Source organism: Scyliorhinus canicula, chromosome 3 (assembly GCF_902713615.1).
Source record: "Scyliorhinus canicula chromosome 3, sScyCan1.1, whole genome shotgun sequence".
Classification (NCBI taxonomy): Eukaryota; Metazoa; Chordata; class Chondrichthyes; order Carcharhiniformes; family Scyliorhinidae; genus Scyliorhinus; species Scyliorhinus canicula.
Window position 1 is genome coordinate 5,287,690 of NC_052148.1, and position 21,183 is coordinate 5,308,872.

The 21,183-nt window shown below is 45.3% G+C and overlaps 1 protein-coding gene across 1 annotated transcript in view; it reads right to left on the reverse strand.

Annotated features, from left to right (window-relative positions):
* The window catches only part of LOC119963790, a 1,053,439-nt gene that overhangs the window by 591,755 nt on the left and 440,501 nt on the right, over nucleotides 1–21,183 (reverse strand). The window contains exons 72-75 of the mRNA XM_038793076.1: nucleotides 13,631–13,770; nucleotides 12,884–13,016; nucleotides 3,545–3,684; nucleotides 2,681–2,813 (exon numbers count right to left, since the gene is read on the reverse strand). Of these exons, the coding sequence (XP_038649004.1) occupies nucleotides 2,681–2,813; nucleotides 3,545–3,684; nucleotides 12,884–13,016; nucleotides 13,631–13,770 (546 nt within the window). The remainder of the gene's footprint in view (nucleotides 1–2,680; nucleotides 2,814–3,544; nucleotides 3,685–12,883; nucleotides 13,017–13,630; nucleotides 13,771–21,183) is intronic.

Sequence of the window (21,183 nt, forward strand, 5' to 3'; positions counted from 1 at the left end):
CTGTTTCTTGAGTGAATGCTGACAAAAAGTATTCATTTAGTATCTCGCTTATCTCCTCAGCCTCCACACACAACTTCCCACCACTGTCCTTGACTGGCCCTACTCTTACCCCAGTCATTCTTTTATTCCTGACATACCTATAGAAAGCTTTTGGGTTTTCCTTGATCCAACCTGCCAAAGACTTCTCATGTCCCCTCCTTGCTCGTTTCAGCTCTCTCTTTAGATCCTTCCTCGCTTCCTTGTAACTATCAAGCGCCCCAACTGAAACTTCACGCCTCATCTTCACATAGGCCTCCTTCTTCCTCTTAACAAGAGATTCCACTTCTTTGGTAAACCACGGTTCCCTTGCTCTACCCCTTCCTCCCTGCCTGACTGGTACGTCCTTATCAAGAACACACAATAGCTGTTCCTTGAACAAGCTCCACATATCCAGTGTGCCCAACCCTTGCAGCCTATTTCTCCAACCTACACATCCTAAGTCATGTCTAATGGCATCATAATTGCCCTTCCCCCAGCTATAACTCTTGCCCTGCGGGGTATACTTATCCCTTTCCATCACTAACGTAAAGGTCACCGAATTGTAGTCACTGTTTCCAAAGTGCTCACCTACCTCCAGATCTAACACCTGGCCTGGTTCATTACCCAAAACCAAATCCAATGTGGCCTCGCCTCTTGTTGGCCTGTCAACATATTGTGTCAGGAAACCCTCCTGCACATATTGTACAAAGAACGACCCATCTAATGTACTCGAACTATATCTTTTCCAGTCAATATTTGGAAAGTTAAAGTCTCCCATAACAACTACCCTGTTACTTTCGCTCTTTTCCAGAATCATCTTCGCCATCCTTTCCTCTACATCCCTAGAACTATTAGGTGGCCTATACAAAACTCCCAACAGGGTGACCTCTCCTTTCCTGTTTCTAACCTCAGCCCATACTACCTCGGAAGAAGAGTCTCCATCTAGCATCCTTTCCGCCACCGTAATACTGTCCTTGACGAGCAGCGCCACACCTTCCCCTCTTTTGCCCCCTTCTCTGAGCTTACTAAAACACCTAAACCCCGGAACCTGCAACAACCATTCCTGTCCCTGCTCTATCCATGTCTCTGAAATGGCCACAACATCGAAGTCCCAGGTACCAACCCATGCTGCCAGTTCCCCTACCTTATTTCGTATACTCCTGGCATTGAAGTAGACACACTTCAAACCACCTACCTGAACACTGGCACCCTCCTGCGAAGTCAAATCTGTGCTCCTGACCTCTATACTCTCAACCTCCCGTACCCCAAAACTACAATCCAGGTTCCCATGCCCCTCCTGAATTAGTTTAAACCCCCCCAAAGAGCACTAACAAATCTCCCCCCCCAGGATATTGGTGCCCCTCAGGTTCAGATGTAGACCATCCTGTCTATAGAGGTCCCACCTTCCCCAGAAAGAGCCCCAGTTATCCAGAAATCTGAATCCCTCCCGCCTGCACCATCCCTGTAGCCACGTGTCTAATTGCTCTCTCTCCCTATTCCTCATCTCACTATCACGTGGCACGGGCAACAACCCAGAGATAACAACTCTGTTTGTTCTCGCTCTGAGCTTCCATCCTAGCTCCCTAAAGGCCTGCCTGACATCCTTGTCCCCTTTCCTACCTATGTCGTTAGTGCCAATGTGGACTACGACTTCGGACTGCTCCCCCTCCCACTTAAGGACCCGGAAAACACGATCCGAGACATCACGTACCCTTGCACCAGGGAGGCAACATACCAAACGTGAGTCTCTCTCGCTCCCACAAAATCTCCTATCTGTGCCCCTGACTATTGAGTCCCCAATTACTAATGTTCTACTCCTTTCCCCCCTTCCCTTCTGAGCAACAGGGAAAGACTCAGTGCCAGAGGCCCGTACCCCATGGCTTACGGGGGTGCTTCAGGGAGTGGGCAGGGGAGTGGGCCTAATTAGGTTCCTCTTTCAGAGGGTCGGTGCAGACACGCTGGGCCAAATGTCCTCCTTCTACACTGTCGGAATTCTGTGGATTTATAGTTTTATCTGGCTGAAGGTGCAGTATGGCCCAGGAATATTGGACACAAGCAGGCTAGCCAATGAAGCCAATAGATACACTTTGCTACAGCAGAAGCAGAGAATCCAGGGGAACATACTAATCCCACACCCCATCCTGAAGGACATTGTGATCTGCTGCACATCACAATATGCAGCATGTGCTTTCCATGTCACTTTGTCCTCTTTTCAATATTTGAAGATAATTGCTAAGATCATAGAATAGATCATAGACTTTTACAGTGCAGAAGGAGGACATTTGAGGCCCATCGAGTCTGCACCGGCTCTTAGAAAGAGCACCCTACCCAAGGTCAACATCTCCACCCAATCCCCATAACCCAGTAACCCCGCCCAACACTATGGGCAATTTTGGACACTAATGGCAATTTATCATGGCCAATCCACCTAACCTGCACATCTTTAGACTGTGGGAGGAAACCGGAGCACCCGGAGGAAACCCAAGCACACACGGGGAGGATGTGCAGACTCCGCACAGACAGTGATCCAAGCCGGAATCGAACCTGGGACCCTGGAGCTGTGAAGCCATTGTGCTATCCACAATGCTACCGTGCTGCCCCGTGCTGCCCCATGGTACCCCAAGGAAAGACAAATGGAGATTTTTATATGCTAAAGACTTACATGTACTCTGGGAGGCTGAGACTTCATCACTTTCCTTCTTGTTTGGGTAGATGGCAGTAAGGGAAACATCATATAAGGTGTCAGGATCCAGGTTATCTAAAACCTGGCTTGTCTCTTTGCCATTTATAATCATCTGGAAGAATAGGCAGAAAGTGAAGGTCAAGATACGTTCAGTGCATGAAACCAATTTGTTTTCTGCAAACTGATTCTCTTAATTAAATGGAGATGTTTGAATTTAATATCACTCAGGGGGTCACAAGGACCTTAAAATCCTTTACCAACCCTTGGCTGCAGCCACCTTTCCCAATGGCATTTCCTCATGGTCATGTGGAGTATTTCTGGAGAAAATTCAATTGAAGGAATGAACTAATTTGAACGGTTTTGTTCATTACACAAATGCTCTTCTTTGAGTGGGCAACTGAGCCCAACATCTCAATACTAAAGAGCTTATGGTCCGTGCGGAAAGCAGTTTTCTGATCACCTTCTAGTACAGTAATACCATTCAGAAAGAATGTGCTGATGTTTCTGCAGGTTACGGTTCAAAGAGCTCATCCCACCCAATTGAGTTTTGGCCGATCTCCAAATTTTCCAGTCCTGCCCGTGACTGCGCGTCCCTGTTGGGAATGGAAAATACCTGCTGTTTTCAGTGTGATCATGCCCCCACGACCAACAGAGAATGCAACTCATTAGCAAGTGTGGAAAGGATTACAAGGATACAATGAAACATCGTTGCTGGAAAGGAGGAACATTTTCATACATATACAGATCTGTCTGACAGCGGTTTTGCTTCACGCTCGCATGTTGCAAGGCAAATTTAAAAATCAGCTGGAGCTACACAGAAGCAGAAAGTATGGATTTCATCACCTCTTTTTTGTCCCCTCCTGCAGATGGAACCCAGCTGATTCTGTACTGGTCCGCCTCCTCCGATCCATGATCCCAGTCCACCCGGAAACTTTTCCTCGTGATGTCCGAGAAGCGTAGGTTTGATGGTGGTTGGTCAACCGCTGTGTGAGTAGAATAAGACCTTAAATGTACACATGTAGCAGAAAGGTAACAGAATCTGACAGAGCAGAAATGAGTAGAGGCCATCTGAGCAATTATTTGAGATACTGGTAATGATCGCCAACAACTTGCATTCATAACAGTGCCTTTAATGCAGTAAAATGTCCTGAGGCACTTCAGAACATAGAACATAGAACAGGACAGGCACTTCGGCAGTTCATGTTGTGCTAACCTGTGAAACCATTGTCAAGCCCATCAACACTATCCCATTATCATCCATATGTTTATCCAATGACCATTTAAATGCCCTTAATATTGGCGAGTCCACTCCTGTTGCATGCAGGGAATTCCGCTCCATTACTATTCTCTGAATAAAGAAGCTACCTCTGCCATCAGTCCTATATCTATCTCCCCTGAATTTAAAGCTATGTCCCCATGTGCTGATTATTATCATCCGAGGAAAAAGTCTCTCACTGTTCACCATATCTAATCCTCTGGTTATCTTGTATGCCTCCATTAAGTCAGCTCTAAACCTTCTTTTCTCTGACGAAACCATCCTCAAGACCCTCAGCCTTCCCTCATAAGATCTTCCCTCCAAACCAGGCAACATCCTGGTAAATCCTGACACCGAGATCTCTCCGCTCATCCACATTACCAAGAATCTTACCATTAGCCCAGTAATCTGTCTTCCTGTTATTCCTTCCAAAAGGAATCACCTCACACTTTTCTGCATTAAAGTCCATTTGCCACCTGTCAGTCCAGCTCTGCAGCTTATACTGCTCCTCTGTAACTTGCAACATCGTTCCGCACTGTCCACAACTCCACCGAGTTTAGTGTCATCTGCAGATTTACTCACCCATACTGCTACGCCCTCCTCCAGGCCATTTATAAAAATGAGAAACAGCAGTGGCCCCAAAACAGTTCTTTGTGGTACACCACTAGTAACTGAACTCCGGCTGAACATTTCCTATCGAAGTTGTCTTCTTCCAGCTAGCCAATTTCTGATCCACACTGCTAAATTACCCTGGATCCCATGTCTCCGTGTCTTCTGCAATGGCCCACCATGCGGAAGCTCATCAAACGCTTTACTGAAATCCATGTACACCAATCAACTGCGTTACCCTCGACCACCTGTTTGGTCACCTTTTCAAAGAACTCAACAAGGTTTGTGAGGCACGACCTACCCTTCACAAAACCGTGTTGACTATCTCTAATCAAATTATTCCTTTCCAGATGATTATAAATTCTATCTCTTCTGAATCTTTCCAAGACATTGCCCACAACAGAGTAAGGCTCACTGGTCTATAGTTACCGGGATAGTCTCTATTCCCCTTCTTGAACAAGGGACAACATTTGATGTCCTCCAACCTACTGGCACTATTCCTGTAGGCAAAGATAATATAAAGATCCAAGCCAAAGGCTCCGCAATCTCTTCCCTTAATTCACAGAGAATCCTAGGATAAATCCCATCAAGCTCAGGGGACTTAGGTATTTTCACACTTTCCAGAATTGCTAAGCTCCTCCTTTTGAACCTCAAGTCCTTTAAGTCAAGTAGCCTGTACCTCATTATTCTCCTCAACAACATCGTCGTTTTCCTGTGTGAATACTGATGGAAAAATATTCATTCAGCACCTCTCCTATCTCCTTGGACTCCACGCACAACTTTCCTTGACAGGCCCACATCTTACCCTAGTCATTCTTTTATTCCTCACATACCCATAGAAAGCTTTAGGGTTATCCTTGATCCTACGTGCCAAAGATTTCTCATGTCCCCTCCTGGCTCTTCTTAGCTGTCTCTTTAGATCCTTCCTAGCTAACCTGTAACTCTCGAGCGCCCTAACTGAACCTTCACGTCTCATCTTTACATAAGCCTCCTTCTTCCTCTTGACATGTGATTCAACTACTTTAGTAAACCACGGTTCCCTCGCTTGACCACTTCCTCCCTCCCTGACAGGCACATAAGTACATAAGAACTAGAAGCAGGAGAGGGCCACATGGCCCCTCGATCCTGCTCCACCATTCAATGAGATCATGGCTGATTTTTGTGGACTCAGCTCCACTTTCCGGCCCGAACACCATAACCCTGAATCCCTTTATTCTTGAAAAGGCTATCGATCTTTCTCTAAAAAAAATTTCATGAAGGAGCCTCAACTGCTTCACTGGGCAAGGAATTCTATAGATGCACAACCCTTTGGGTGAAGACGTTCCTCCTAAACTCACGCCTCAATCTATTTCCCCTTATTTTGAGGCTGTGCCCCCGCGTTTTGCTTTCACCTGCCAGTGCAAATAACCTGCCCACATCTATCCTATCTATTCCCTTTATAATTTCACATGTTTCTAGAAGATCCCTCCTTCATCCTTCAAAATTCCAACGAGTACAGACCCAGACTATGCAACTTCTCGTAATCCAACCCCTTCAGCTCTGGGATTAACCTAGTGAATCTCCTTTGCACAACCTCCAGTCCGACCTTTCTCAGGTAAGGGAACCTAAACTGAACACAATACTCCAGGTTTGGCCTCACTGACATCTTATACAATTGCAGCATAACCTCCCTAGTCTTGAACTCCATCTCTTGAGCAATGAATGACAAAATTCCATTCTCTTTCTTATTCACCTGTTGTAACTGTAAACGAATATTTTCGACTCATGCACGAGCACACCCAGGTCTCTCTGCAGAGCAGCATGTTTTGATATTTTGTCATTTAATTAATTATCCTGTTTGCTGTTATTCCTACCAAAATGGATAATCACACATTTGTCAACATTGTATTCCATCTGCCAGACCCTAGTCCATTCACTTAACCGATCCAAATTCCTCTGCAGGCTTCCGGAATCCTCTGCACTTTTTGCTTTACCACTCATCTTAGTGTCGTCTGCAAACTTGAACATATTGCTCTTTGTCCCAATTCCAAATCATTGAAGCAAATTGTGAACAATTGCGGTCCCAGCACTGATCCCTGAGAGACACCACTAGCTACTGATTGCCAACCAGAGAAACACTCATTAATCCCCACTCTTTGCTTTCTATTAGTTAACCAATCCTCTATCCATGCTACTACTTAACCCTTAATGCCATGCATCTTTATCCTGTGCAGCAACCTTTTGTGTGGCATCTTGCCAAATGTTTTCTGGAAATCCAGATATACCACATCCATTGGCTCCCCATTATCTACCGTTCTGGTAGTGTCCTCAAAAAATTCCACTCCATTAGTAAGGCATGACCTTCCCATTTATGAACCCATGCTTCATCTGCCCAATAGGACAATTTCCATGCGGACGTCTCACTATTTCTTCTTTGATGATAGATTCCATCATCTTCCCTACTACCGAAGTTAAGCTAACTGGCCAATAATTACCCGCTCTCTGCCTACCTCCTTTTTTAAACAGTGATGTCACGTTTGCTCATTTCCAATCCGCCGGGACCATCCCAGAGTCTAGTGAATTTTCGTAAATTATCAGTAGTGCATTTGCAGTTTCCTGAGCCATCTCTTTTAGCACTCTGTGACGCATTCCATCAGGGCCAGGAGACTTGTCTACCTTTAGCCCTATGGGCTTGCCCACCACTATCTCCTTCATGATAACAATCATCTCAAGGTCCTCACCTGTCATAGCTTCATTTCTATCAGTTACTGGCATGTTACTTCTGTCTTCCACTGTGAAGACAGACCCAAAAAACCTGGTCAGTTCCTCAGCCATTTCCTCAACTCCTATTATTAAATCACGCTTCTCATCCTCTACAGGACTGATATTTACCTGAAAAGCCCCTAGTCGCTACATTCCGGCGCCTGTTCACTCTTATAATCTATCCTTCTCTTCTTTACAGCTTTTTTAGTAGATTTCTGTTGCCCCTCAAAGATTTCCAAGTTTTCTAGTCTCCCACTAATCTTTGCCACTTTGGATGCTTTTTCCTTCAATTTGATACTCTTCCTTATTTCCTAAGATATGCATGGTCGATTTTCCCTCTTTCTACCGTCCTTCCTGTTTTGTTGGTATATACTGTGAAAAATCGCTTGGAAGGTTCTCCACTGTTCCTCAACTGTTTCACCATAAAGTCTTTGCTCCCAGTCTACCTCAGCTAGCCTTTCTCTCATGCCATTGTAATCTGCTTTGTTTGAGCACAAAACACTACTGTTTGATTTCACCTTCTCACCCTCCATCTGTATTTTAAATTGCACCATACTGTTATCGCTCCTTCCGAGATTATCCCGAACTATGAGATCATTAGTCAATCCTGTCTCATGATACAGGACCAGATCTAGGGCCGCTTGTTCCCTTGAAGGTTCTGTTACATACACTTCTCGGAAACTATCACGGATATATTCTATAAACTCCTCCTCCAGGCTGCCTTGACCGACCTGGTTAAACCAATCAACATGTAGATTAAAATCCCTCATGATAACGACTGTACCATTTCTACATGCATCAGTTATTTCTTTGTTTATTGCCTGCCCCACCATATTGTTACTATTTTATGTCGCCTATAGACTACTCCTATCAGTGCCTTTTTCACCTTACTATTCCTAATTTCCACCCAAATGGATTCAACCTTGTCCTCCATTGCACCGATGTCATCCCTTCCCATTGCCCGGATGTCATCCTTAAATAACAGAGCTACACCACCCTTACCATCCACTCAGTCCTTCCGATTAGTTTGATATTTATCAAGGACTATTATAAAAGTCCCAAAGGCCTTGCTCACCCCCTCTGAGTCCCCAACTAAGTTCCAATCCCCATCAACCACTTTCCCTATTTCCCTCGCAGCCTCCCTTTGTCTGAGCTGCTGTGCAATCAACCTCCTGGCCTTTTCCCCATGTACACCGCTTCCTTCACCTTCCTGAGTTCCTCCACTGCCTTTCCTGGAGTTAACAAACTAAATTCTGCCTGCAGCCTCCGGCGTTCCCTCAACAGCCCTGGCTCTGGCGCCTTCACATACTTCCTATCCACTCGTAGGCTCTCTCTTACCAGTCGGTCCTTCTCTCCCCTGTCCGTGTTACAGTGCTCACCCCAGTCCAACGCCGGCATCTCCACATCATGGCTGTCCGTCCTGTCACTGAGTCTGGATCTAGATCAGCTCCCCTCTCAGCACCGCCTCCAGCGCTTCCCAGACCACCGCTGCTGAGACCTCCCCCATATCGTTTACCTGCAGGTCGTTCAGCGTCCACTTCCTCAATCTCTCGCAGACCACTTCGTCCGCCAACCGCCCCACATCCAATCTCCACTGTGGGTGCTGCTTACTGTCCATACTGACTTGCAGGTCCACCCAGTACGGAGCATGGTCCAATATCGTAATTGCCGAATACCCCGTATCCACCACCCTCACCAACAGGGCCCTGCCCACAACAAAGAAATCTATCCAGGATTACACCTTGTGAACGTGGGAGAAGGAAGAAAATTCCCTGGCTCTCGGCTGCCTAAATCTCCACGGATCCACCCCACCCCCTCCCAGCTGCTCCATGATCCATTTCGGCTCCTTGGCCATTGCTGGCACCTTGCCCGTTCTCGAACATGACCGGTCCACGCCTTGAGTAATAACCGTGTTAAAATCCCCACCCATAATCAGCCTTTGCGATCATCCCAGGTTGAGGGTCCCACTGAATTTTGGGAAAGGTTGACAGGGTTTATTGCTGCTGTTGCACGGTATGAAAATGCAACAAAACATTTTTCCCCCACAAAAGACAAGGTAAATGTGATGTAAAAACAAAAAAATGCTGAAAATGCCCAGCTGGTCCGGCAACACCTGATGAGGAGAAAAAAAAGTCAACAGGTTTTAAGCAGATGGGAGGTGATTTAAAAAAGTGGGAAGGTCTGTCAGGGGGTGGAAGGCAGAAGAAATTAAATAACAAAAGAGTTGTCAATGTGGGGAATGGGACAAGATGTGGCCAGAGGAGGCGTGAATCACAGAATAATGAGCAGCTGCTGTCTCAAAGCAGAAACAAGAGAAAAATGGGTTAAAATCAAAAGATGCAAACGGAAAGGAACCAAAATGGGGCCTGGATAATGATGTAAAATTGTTGATCACGGTGTTGAGTCCAGGATGCTATAAAGCACCTCATCGATAGTTGAGGCGGTGTTTGTCAAACTCTATTGCAATAATGCTGCTGATCAAGGACAAAGAGATCAGCAAGACAGCAAGGCTAAATAAAGGAGATGCAAGCTGAAATGTTGGATACTGACATAAAGCAGAGGGGCTTCACATGTCGGGGTAATGGATTGGGGTGGGGGAAAGGGATTGAAGTATGTTGGTGCAATAGGTCACTAAATTCAACAGTAGAATTTAGAATTTAGAACAGTACAGCACAGAACAGGCCCTTCGGACCTCGACGTTGTGCCGAGCAATGATCACCCTACTCAAGCCCACGCATCCACCCTATACCAGTAACCCAACAACCCCCATTAACCTTACTTTTTCGGACACTAAGGGCAATTTTAGCCTGGCCAATCCACCTAACCCGCACATCTTTGGACTGTGGGAGGAAATCGGAGCACCCGGAGGAAACCCACACACACACGGGGAGGACGTGCAGACGCCGCACAGACAGTGACCCAGCCGGGAATCGAACCTGGCATCCTGGAGCTGTGAAGCATTTATACTAACCACCATGCTACCGTGCTGCTCCAAAACAGATAGAAACATAACAAAAAAGGTGTTACAGTGGATAATGAAGTTTGAGGAATATTGCGAGTCAATACGGTAATATTCCATAAAATACGGGCAGGTTTACTGCGGTTGATTATCTTTTCCATGTCACCTTACTTACTTTGTAAAAAATTTTCAGTGCACCCACTTACTGTTTTTCTTCTAATTCAGGGGGATTTAGCGTGGCCAATCCACCTAACGTTCACATCATTGGGTTGTGGGGATGAAACCCACGCAGACATGGGGAGAATATGCAAATTCCACACGCACAGCAACCCAGGGCTGGGATTCGAACCCGGCTCCTCATGGAACATGGAACACAGAACAGTGCAGCAGAGAACAGGGGCTTCGGCCCTCGATGTTGTGCCGAGCATTGTCCGAACGCAAGATTAAGCGATCCCACTCCATGTCATTCTGGTGTACTCCATGTTCCTATCCAATAACTACTTGAAAGTTCCTAAAGTGTCTGACTCCACTATCACAGCAGGCAGTCCATTCCACACCCTAACTGCTCTCTGAGGAAAGAACCTACCTCAGACATCCCTCCTATATCTCCCACCCTGAATCTTATCGTTATGCCCCCTTGTAACAGCTACATCCACCCAAGGTAATAGTCTCTCACCCCCTCATCATTTTCTCAACCTCTTATGTCACCTCTCATCCTCCTCCGCTACAAAGAGAAAAGCTGTAACTCCCTCAACCTTTCCTCTTAAGACCTATCCTGCAATCCAGGCAGCATCCTAGTAAATCTCCTTTGCACCCTTTCCAATGCTTCCACATCCTTCCTGTAATGAAGTGACCAGAACTGCACACAATGCTCCAAATGTGGTCTCAGCAGGATGAGGAATAGTTGCAGCATAACCCCACGGCTCTTAAACTCAAGCCCCCGTTAATAAACGCTAACACACTATAAGACTTCTTCACAGCTCTATCCACTTGAGTGGCAACCTTCAGAGATATGTGGACATGAACTCCAAGTTATCTCTGTTCCTCCACATTCCTCATAACCCTGCCGTTGACCCTGTAAGGGGCATTGAATTTTTTTCCACCAAAATGAATCACCTCAAAATTATCTGGGTTAAACTCCATCTGCCATTTTCAGCACAGCTCTGCATCGTATCAATGTCATTGATAAAAATCACAAATAGCAGAGGACCCAGCACTGATCCCTGTGGTACACCGCTGGTAACTGGTCTCCAGTCTGAAAATTTGCCATCCATCACCACCCTCTGTCTTCTCAGTGCCGCAGTCCCAGTGCTAGCCACTGTGCCACATGCCGCCCCTTTCACCTGCAGCAAAACGGTATGGGGCAACATTGTTTCAAATTCTCTGAGAAACAGACATCACTAGTTTAACTTAAATGGATAGCAATCTGCGGATGTCATCCAGTAAAGTTACTTCAGACTGTTAAACTATGTTAGATAAATACAAATATGATTGTTATTTACCTTTGCATGGACAAGTGATGCGCAGGTAGTGGGGAAATGTAGTGAGGCCGATCATTTTTCTATGAGGAATAGATAAGGGGTTGGGGAAGTGGGTCCATAAATAAAAGAGGAGGCAAGTTGAGGGAGGCATAGATTAATCAGGGGTTGGGTTATCACTGCTGCCTCACAGCGCCAGAGAACTGGGTTCAATTCCTGCCTCGGTAGATTGCCTGTGTGGAACTTTTCCGTTCTCTCCGTGTCTTTGTGGGTTTCCTCAGGGTCGTCTGATTTCCTCCCACAGTCCAAAGATGTGCACATTAGGTGGATTGGTCATGCTAAATAGTCCCAGATGTGCCGGTTAGGGGGGGTTTCAAGGATTGGGCAGGGGAGTGGGCCTAATTAGGTTCCTCTTTCAGGGGGTCGCTGCAGACACACAAGACCAAATAGCCTCCTTCAACACTGTCGGAATTCTATGGTTCTATAGGTTTATCTGGTTGAAGGTGCAGTATGGCCCAGGAATATTGGACACAAGCAGGGTAGCCAATGAAGCCAATAGATACACTTTGCAAAAGCTGAAGCAGAGAATCCAGGGGAACATACTAATCCCACACCCCATCCTGAAGGACATTGTGATCTGCTGCACCTCACAATATGCAGCATGTGCTTTCCATTTCACTTTGCCCTCTTTTCAATATTTGAAGATAATTGCTAAGATCATAGAATAGATCATAGACTTTTGCAATGCAGAAGAAGGCCATTCGGCCCATCGAGTCTGCAACGGCTCTTGGAAAGAGCACCCTACCCAAGGTCAACATCTCCACCCTATCCCCATAACCCAGTAACCCCACCCAACACTATGGGCAATTTTGGACACCAAGGGCAATTTATCATGGCCAATCCACCTAACCTGCACATCTTTGGACTGTGGGAGGAAACCGGAGCACCCAGAGGAAACCCAAGCACACACGGGGAGGATGTGCAGACTCCGCACAGACAGTGACCCAAGCCGGAATCGAACCTGGGACCCTGGAGCTGTGAAGCCATTGTGCTATCCACAATGCTATCGTGCTGCCCCGTGCTGCCCCACGGTACCCCAAGGAAAGACAAATGGAGATTTTTATATGCTAAAGTCTTACATGTACGCTGGGAGGCTGAGACGTCATCACTTTCCTTCTTGTTTGGGTAGATGGCAGTAAGGGTAACATCATATAAGGTGTCAGGATCCAGGTTATCTAAAACCTGGCTTGTCTCTTTGCCATTTATAATCATCTGGAAGAATAGGCAGAAAGTGAAGGTCAAGATACGTTCAGTGCATGAAACCAATTTGTTTTCTGCAAACTGATTCCCTTAATTAAATGGGGATGTTTGAATTTCATATCACTCAGGGGGCCACAAGGACCTTAAAATCCTTTACCAACCCTTGGCTGCAGCCACCTTTCCCAGTGGCATTCCCTCATGGTCATGTGGAGTATTTCTGGAGAAAATTCAATTGAAGGAATGAACTAATTTGGACGGTTTTGTTCATTACACAAATGCTCTTCTTTGAGTGGGCAACTGAGCCCAACATCTCAATACTAAAGAGCATATGGTCCGTGCGGAAAGCAGTTTTCTGATCACCTTCTAGTACAGTCATTCCATTCAGAAAGAATGTGCTTATGCTTCTGCAGGTGATCATGCCCCCACGACCAACAGAGAATGCAACTCATTAGCAAGTGTGGAAAAGATTACAAGGATGCAATGAAACATCGTTTCTGGAAAGGAGGAACATTTTCATACATATACAGATCTGTCTGACAGCGGTTTTGCTTCACACTCGCATGTTGCAAGGCAAATTTAAAAATCAGCTGGAGCTACACAGAAGCAGAAAGTATGGATTTCATCACCTCTTTTTTGTCCCCTCCTGCAGATGGAACCCAGCTGATTCTGTACTGGTCCGCCTCCTCCGATCCATGATCCCAGTCCACCTGGAAACTTTTCCTCGTGATGTCCGAGAAGCGTAGGTTTGATGGTGGTTGGTCAACCGCTGTGTGAGTAGAATCAGACCTTAAATGTATACATGTAGCAGAAAGGTAACAGAATCTGACAGAGCAGAAATGAGTAGAGGCTATCTGAGCAATGATTTGAGATACTGGTAATGATCGCCAACAACTTGCATTTATAACAGTGCCTTTAATGCAGTAAAATGTCCTGTGTCACTTCAGAACAAAGAAAATAGAACAGGACAGGCACTTCGGCCCTCCATGTTGTGCCAACCTGTAAAACCACTGTCAAGCCCATCTACACTATTCCCTTATCATCCATATGTTCATCCAATGACCATTTAAATGCCCTTAATATTGGCGAGTCCACTCCTGTTGCATGCAGGGCATTCCGCTCCATTACTAATCTGAATAAAGAAGCTACCTCTGACATCAGTCCTATATCTAGCTCCCCTGAATTTAAAGCTATGTCCCCATGTAAGGGATGACATCGGTGCTATGGAGGATAAGGTTGAATCCATTTGGGTGGAAATCAGGAATAGTAAGGCGAAAAAGTCACTGATAGGAGTAGTCTATCGGCCACCAAATAGTAATGAGATGGTGGGGCAGGCAATAAACAAAGAAATAACTGATGCATGTAGAAATGGTACAGCAGTTATCATGGGGGATTTTAATCTACATGTCGATTGGTTTAACCAGGTCGGTCAAGGCAACCGTGAGGAGGAGTTTATAGAAATGTATCCGCGATAGTTTCCTAGAACAGTATGTAATGGAACCTACGAGGAAACAAGCGGTCCTAGATCTTGTCCTGTGTAATGAGACAGGATTGATTCATGATCTCATAGTTAGGGATCCTCTCGGAAGGAGCGATCACAATATGGTGGAATTTAAAATACAGATGGAGGGTGAGAAAGTAAAATCAAATACTAGTGTTTTGTGTTTAAACAAAGGAGATTACAAGGGGATGAGAGAAGAACTAGCCAAGGTAGACTGGGAGCTAAGACTTTATGGTGGAACAGTTGAGGAACAGTGGAGAACCTTCCAAGCAATTTTTCACAGTGCTCAGCAAAGGTTTATACCAACAAAAAGGAAGGACGGAAGAAAGAGGGAAAATCGACCGTGGATATCTAAGGAAATAAGGGAGAGTATCAAATTGAAGGAAAAAGCATATAAAGTGGCAAAGATTGCTGGGAGATTAGAGGACTGGGAAATCTTTAGGGGGCAACAGAAAGCTACTAAAAAAGCTATAAAGAAGAGTAAGATAGAGTATGAGAGTAAACTTGCTCAGAATATAAAAACAGACAGTAAAAGTTTTTACAAATATTTCAGACAAAAAAGAGTGGCTATGGTAAATATTGGTCCTTTAGAGGATGAGAAGGGAGTTTTAATAATGGGAAATGAGGAAATGGCTGAGGAACTGAACAGGTTTTTTGGGTCGGTCTTCACAGTGGAAGACACAAATAACATGCCAACGACTGATAGAAATGAGGCTATGACAGGTGAGGACCTTGAGAGGATTGTTATCACTAAGGAGGGAGTGATGGGCAAGCTAATGGGGCTAAAGGTAGACAAGTCTCCTGGCCCTGATGGAATGCATCCCAGAGTGCTAAAAGAGATGGCTAGGGAAATTGCAGATGCACTAGTGATAATTTACCGAAATTCACTAGACTCTGGGGTGGTCCCGGTGGATTGGAAATTAGCAAACGTGACGCCACTGTTTAAAAAAGGAGGTAGGCAGAAAGCAGGAAATTATAGGCCAGTGAGTTTAACTTCGGTAATAGGGAAGATGCTGGAATCTATCATCAAGGAAGAAATTGCGAGGCATCTGGATAGAAATTGTCCCATTGGGCAGACGCAGCATGGGTTCGTAAAAGGCAGATCGTGCCTAACTAATTTAGTGGAATTTTTTGAGGACATTACCAGTGCAGTAGATAACGGGGAGCCGATGGATGTGGTATATCTGGATTTCCAGAAAGCCTTTGACAAGGTGCCACACAAAAGGTTGCTGCATAAGATAAAGATGCATGGCATTAAGGGTAAAGTAGTAGCATGGATAGAGGATTGGTTAATTAATAGAAAGCAAAGAGTTGGGATAAATGGGTGTTTCTCTGGTTGGCAATCAGTAGCTAGTGGTGTCCCTCAGGGATCCGTGTTGGGCCCACAATTGTTCACAATTTACATTGATGATTTGGAGTTGGGGACCAAGGGCAATGTGTCCAAGTTTGCAGATGACACTAAGATGAGTGGTAAAGCGAAAAGTGCAGAGGATACTGGAAGTATGCAGAGGGATTTGGGTAGGTTAAGTGAATGGGCTCGGGTCTGGCAGATGGAATACAATGTTGACAAATGTGAGGTTATCCATTTTGGTAGGAATAACAGCAAACGGGATTATTATTTAAACGATAAAATATTAAAGCATGCCGCTGTTCAGAGAGACTTGGGTGTGCTAGTGCATGAGTCACAGAAGGTTGGTTTACAAGTGCAACAGGTGATTAAGAAGGCAAATGGAATTTTGTCCTTCATTGCTAGAGGGATGGAGTTTAAGACTAGGGAGGTTATGTTGCAATTGTATAAGGTGTTAGTGCGGCCACACCTGGAGTATTGTGTTCAGTTTTGGTCTCCTTACTTGAGAAAGGACGTACTGGCGCTGGAGGGTGTGCAGAGGAGATTCACTAGGTTAATCCCAGAGCTGAAGGGGTTGGATTATGAGGAGAGGTTGAGTAGACTGGGACTGTACTCATTGGAATTTAGAAGGATGAGGGGGGATCTTATAGAAACATTTAAAATTATGAAGGGAATAGATAGGATAGATGCGGGCAGGTTGTTTCCACTGGCGGGTGACAGCAGAACTAGGGGGCATAGCCTCAAAATAAGGGGAAGTAGATTTAGAACTGAGTTAAGGAGGAACTTCTTCACCCAAAGGGTTGTGAATCTATGGAATTCCTTGCCCAGTGAAGCAGTTGAGCCTCCTTCATTACATGTTTTTAAGGTAAAGATAGATAGTTCTTTGAAGAATAAAGGGATTAAGGGTTATGGTGTTAGGGCCGGAAAGTGGAGCTGAGTCCACAAAAGATCAGCCATGATCTAATTGAATGGCGGAGCAGGCTCGAGGGGCCAGATGGCCTACTCCTGCTCCTAGTTCTTATGTTCTTATGTTCTTATGTGCTGATCATTATCATCCGAGGAAAAAGTCTCTCACTGTTCACCATATCTAATCCTCTGGTTATCTTGTATGCCTCCATTAAGTCAGCTCTAAACCTTCTTTTCTCTGACGAAAACAGCCTCAAGACCCTCAGCCTTCCCTCATAAGATCTTCCCTCCAGACCAGGCAACATCCTGGTAAATCTCCTCTGCAACCTTTCCAATGCTTCCATATCCTTCCTATTATGCAGCGACCAGAACTGCAAGCACTGCACCAAATGCAGACACACCAGAGTTTTGTACAGCCCGCAACATGACCTCATGGCTCCGAAACTCAATCTCTGTAGCAATAAAAGATAACACACCAAAGTATTAATAGCACTATCTACCGGAGTGACAACTTTCAGGGATCTATGTGCATGGACACCGAGATCTCTCCGCTCATCCACACTACCAAGAATCTTACCATTAGCCCAGTAATCTGTCTTCCTGTTATTCCTTCCAAAATGAATCACCTCACACTTTTCTGCATTAAAGTCCATTTGCCGCCTGTCAGTCCAGCTCTGCAGCTTATACTGCTCCTCTGTAACTTGCAACATCGTTCCACACTGTCCAAAACTCCACCGAGTTTAGTGTCATCTGCAGATTTACTCACCCATACTTCTACGCCCTCCTCCAGGCCATTTATAAAAATGACAAACAGCAGTGGCCCCAAAACAGTTCTTTGTGGTACACCACTAGTTACTGAACTCCGGCTGAACATTTCCTATCAAATTTGTCTTCTTCCAGCTAGCCAATTTCTGATCCACACTGCTAAATTACCCTAAATCCCATGTCTCCGTGTCTTCTGCAATGTCCCACCATGCGGAAGCTCATCAAACGCTTTACTGAAATCCATGTACACCAATCAACTGCTTTACCCTCGACCACCTGTTTGGTCACCTTTTCAAAGATCTCAATAAGGTTTGTGAGGCACGACCTACCCTTCACAAAACCGTGTTGACTATCTCTAATCAAATTATTCCTTTCCAGATGATTATAAATTCTATCTCTTCTGAGAATTTCCAAGATATTGCCCACAAGAGAGTAAGGCTCACTGGTCTATAGATACCGGGGTTGTCTCTATTCCCCTTCTTGAACAAGGGGTCAACATTTGATGTCCTCCAACCTACTGGCACTATTCCTGAAGGCAAAGATAATATAAAGATCCAAGCCAAAGGCTCCGCAATCTCTTGCCTTAATTCAGAGAATCCTATGATAAATCCCATCAAGCTCAGGGGACTTAGGTATTTTCACACTTTCCAGAATTGCTCACACCTCCTCCTTTTGAACCTCAAGTCCTTTAAGTCGAGTAGCCTGTACCTCATTATTCTCCACAACAACATCGTCGTTTTCCTGTGAGAATACTGATGGAAAAATATTCATTCAGCACCTCTCCTATCTCCTTGGACTCCACGCACAACTTTCCTTGACAGGCCCACATCTTACCCTAGTCATTCTTTTATTCCTCACATACCTATAGAAAGCTTTCGGGTTATCCTTGATCCTACGTGCCAAATATTTCTCATGTCCCCTCCTGGCTCTTCTTAGCTGTCTCTTTAGATCCTTCCTAGCTAACCTGTAACTCTCGAGCGCCCTAACTGAACCTTCACGTCTCATCTTTACACAAGCCTCCTTCTTCCTCTTGACATGTGATTCAACTACTTTAGTAAACCACGGTTCCCTCGCTTGACCACTTCCTCCCTCCCTGACAGGCACATAAGTACATAAGAACTGGAAGCAGGAGAAGGCCACATGGCCCCTCGATCCTACTCCACCATTCAATGAGATCATGGCCGATTTTTGTGGACTCAGCTCCACTTTCCGCCCCGAACACCATAACCCTGAATCCCTTTATTCTTGAAAAACCTATCGATCTTTCTCTAAAAAAACATTTCATGAAGGAGCATCAACTGCTTCACTGGGCAAGGAATTCTATAGATGCACAACCCTTTGGGTGAAGAAGCTCCTCCTAAACACACGCCTCAATCTATTTCCCCTTATTTTGAGGCTGTGCCCCCGAGTTCTGCTTTCACCTGCCAGTGCAAATAACCTGCCCACATCTATCCTATCTATTCCCTTTATAATTTCACATGTTTCTAGAAGATCCCTCCTTCATCCTTCTAAATTCCAACGAATACAGACCCAGATTATGCAACTTCTCGTAATCCAACCCCTTCAGCTCTGGGATTAACCTAGTGAATCTCCTTTGCACAACCTCCAGTCCGTCCTTTCTCAGGTAAGGGCACCTAAACTGAACACAATACTCCAGGTTTGGCCTCACTGACATCTTATACAATTGCAGCATAACCTCCCTAGTCTTGAACTCCATCTCTTGAGCAATGAATGACAAAATTCCATTCTCTTTCTTATTCACCTGTTGTAACTGTAAACCAATATTTTCGACTCATGCATGAGCACACCCAGGTCTCTCTGCACAGAAGCATGTTTTAATATTTTGTCATTTAATTAATTATCCTGTTTGCTGTTATTCCTACCAAAATGGATAACCACACATTTGTCAACATTGTATTACATCTGCCAGACCCTAGTCCATTCACTTAACCCATCCAAATTCCTCTGCAGGCTTCCGGAATCCTCTGCACTTTTTGCTTTACCACTCATCTTAGTGTCGTCTGCAAACTTGGACATATTACCCTTTGTCCCCAACTCCAAATCATTGAAGCAAATTGTGAACAATTGCGGTCCCAGCACTGATCCCTGAGAGACACCACTAGCTACTGATTGCCAACCAGAGAAACACTCATTAATCCCCACTCTTTGCTTTCTATTAGTTAACCAATCCTCTATCCATGCTACTACTTTACCCTTAATGCCATGCATCTTTATCCTGTGCAGCAACCTTTTGTGTGGCATCTTGCCAAATGTTTTCTGGAAATCCAGATATACCACATCCATTGGCTCCCCATTATCTACCGTTCTGGTAGTGTCCTCAAAAAATTCCACTCCATTAGTAAGGCATGACCTTCCCATTTATGAACCCATGCTTCATCTGCCCAATGGGACAATTTCCATGCAGACGTCTCACTATTTCTTCTTTGATGATAGATTCCATCATCTTCCCTACTACCGAAGTTAAGCTAACTAATCCAGCAGGGGGCAGCAGAGCAGAGCTTCTGATTGGCTGTTCTGGGGAGATTTGCATACGTGCAGTGCGGTCAGCGTAAGTTGAAGGTGCACCTGCATCAGTGACCCAAGGAGTTCGACGGAAGTCAAGCATCCAGCAGGGGGCAGCAGAGCAGAGCTTCTGATTGGCTGTTCTGGGGAGATTTGCATACGTGCAGTGCGGTCAGCGTAAGTTGAAGGTGCACCTGCATCAGTGACCCAAGGAGTTCGACGGAAGTCAAGCACCCGAGACACTACACATGTAGTGTCTCCCACCCGCCCGCCTCCTCTAACCTAATAATAAGAGCCATGATGTGGAAATGCCGGCGTTGGACTGGGGTGAGCACAGTAAGAAGTCTTACAACACCAGGTTAAAGTCCAACAGGTTTGTTTCAAACACGAGCTTTCGGAGCACGGCTCCTTCTTCAGGTGAATGGAAAGGCTTGTTCCATTCACCTGAAGAAGGAGCCGTGCTCCGAAAGCTCGTGTTTGAAACAAACCTGTTGGACTTTAACCTGGTGTTGTAAGACTTCTTACTAATAATAAGACCCATTGGGGTCAGCAGATAAGTGCCTTATTACATTATTATTTTTCTTTTTCTTATTTGTTAACCAGAACTAGGTTGAAAAAGACTATAGCAGTTTGTTTTTTTTTAAACTGAAATTTATACAAAGTAATAAATTAATTAACTAATCAGAGATGACTGAGCAGGTGATGTGCTGTAGCTGTATGATGTGGGAGCTGGCTGTTCCCCTTGTGAATGGCAATGACCACATCTGCAGCAAGTGTTGGTTGCTGGAAGAACTCCGGCTCAGAGTTGATGATCTGGAATCTGAGCTTCAAACACTGCGGCACATCCGGGAGGGGGAGAGTTACCTGGACACTTTGTTTCAGGAGGCAGTCACACCTGGGAGTTTAAGTAATTCACATTCAGTAAGTGATCAGGGATTTCAGAGTGTGACTGTTAGTGAGGCAGGCAGGGGGAACCTGAGTTCAGGAGTGCAGGAGCCTCAGCCCTTGACCTTGTCCAACAGGTATGAGACTCTTGCTCCCTGTATGGATGAGGAAAAGGGCTCTGGACAGGATGAGCCAGCTGACCACGGTACCATGGTGCAGAAGGCCATTCAAGAGGGGGGAGTAAAAAGACAAGT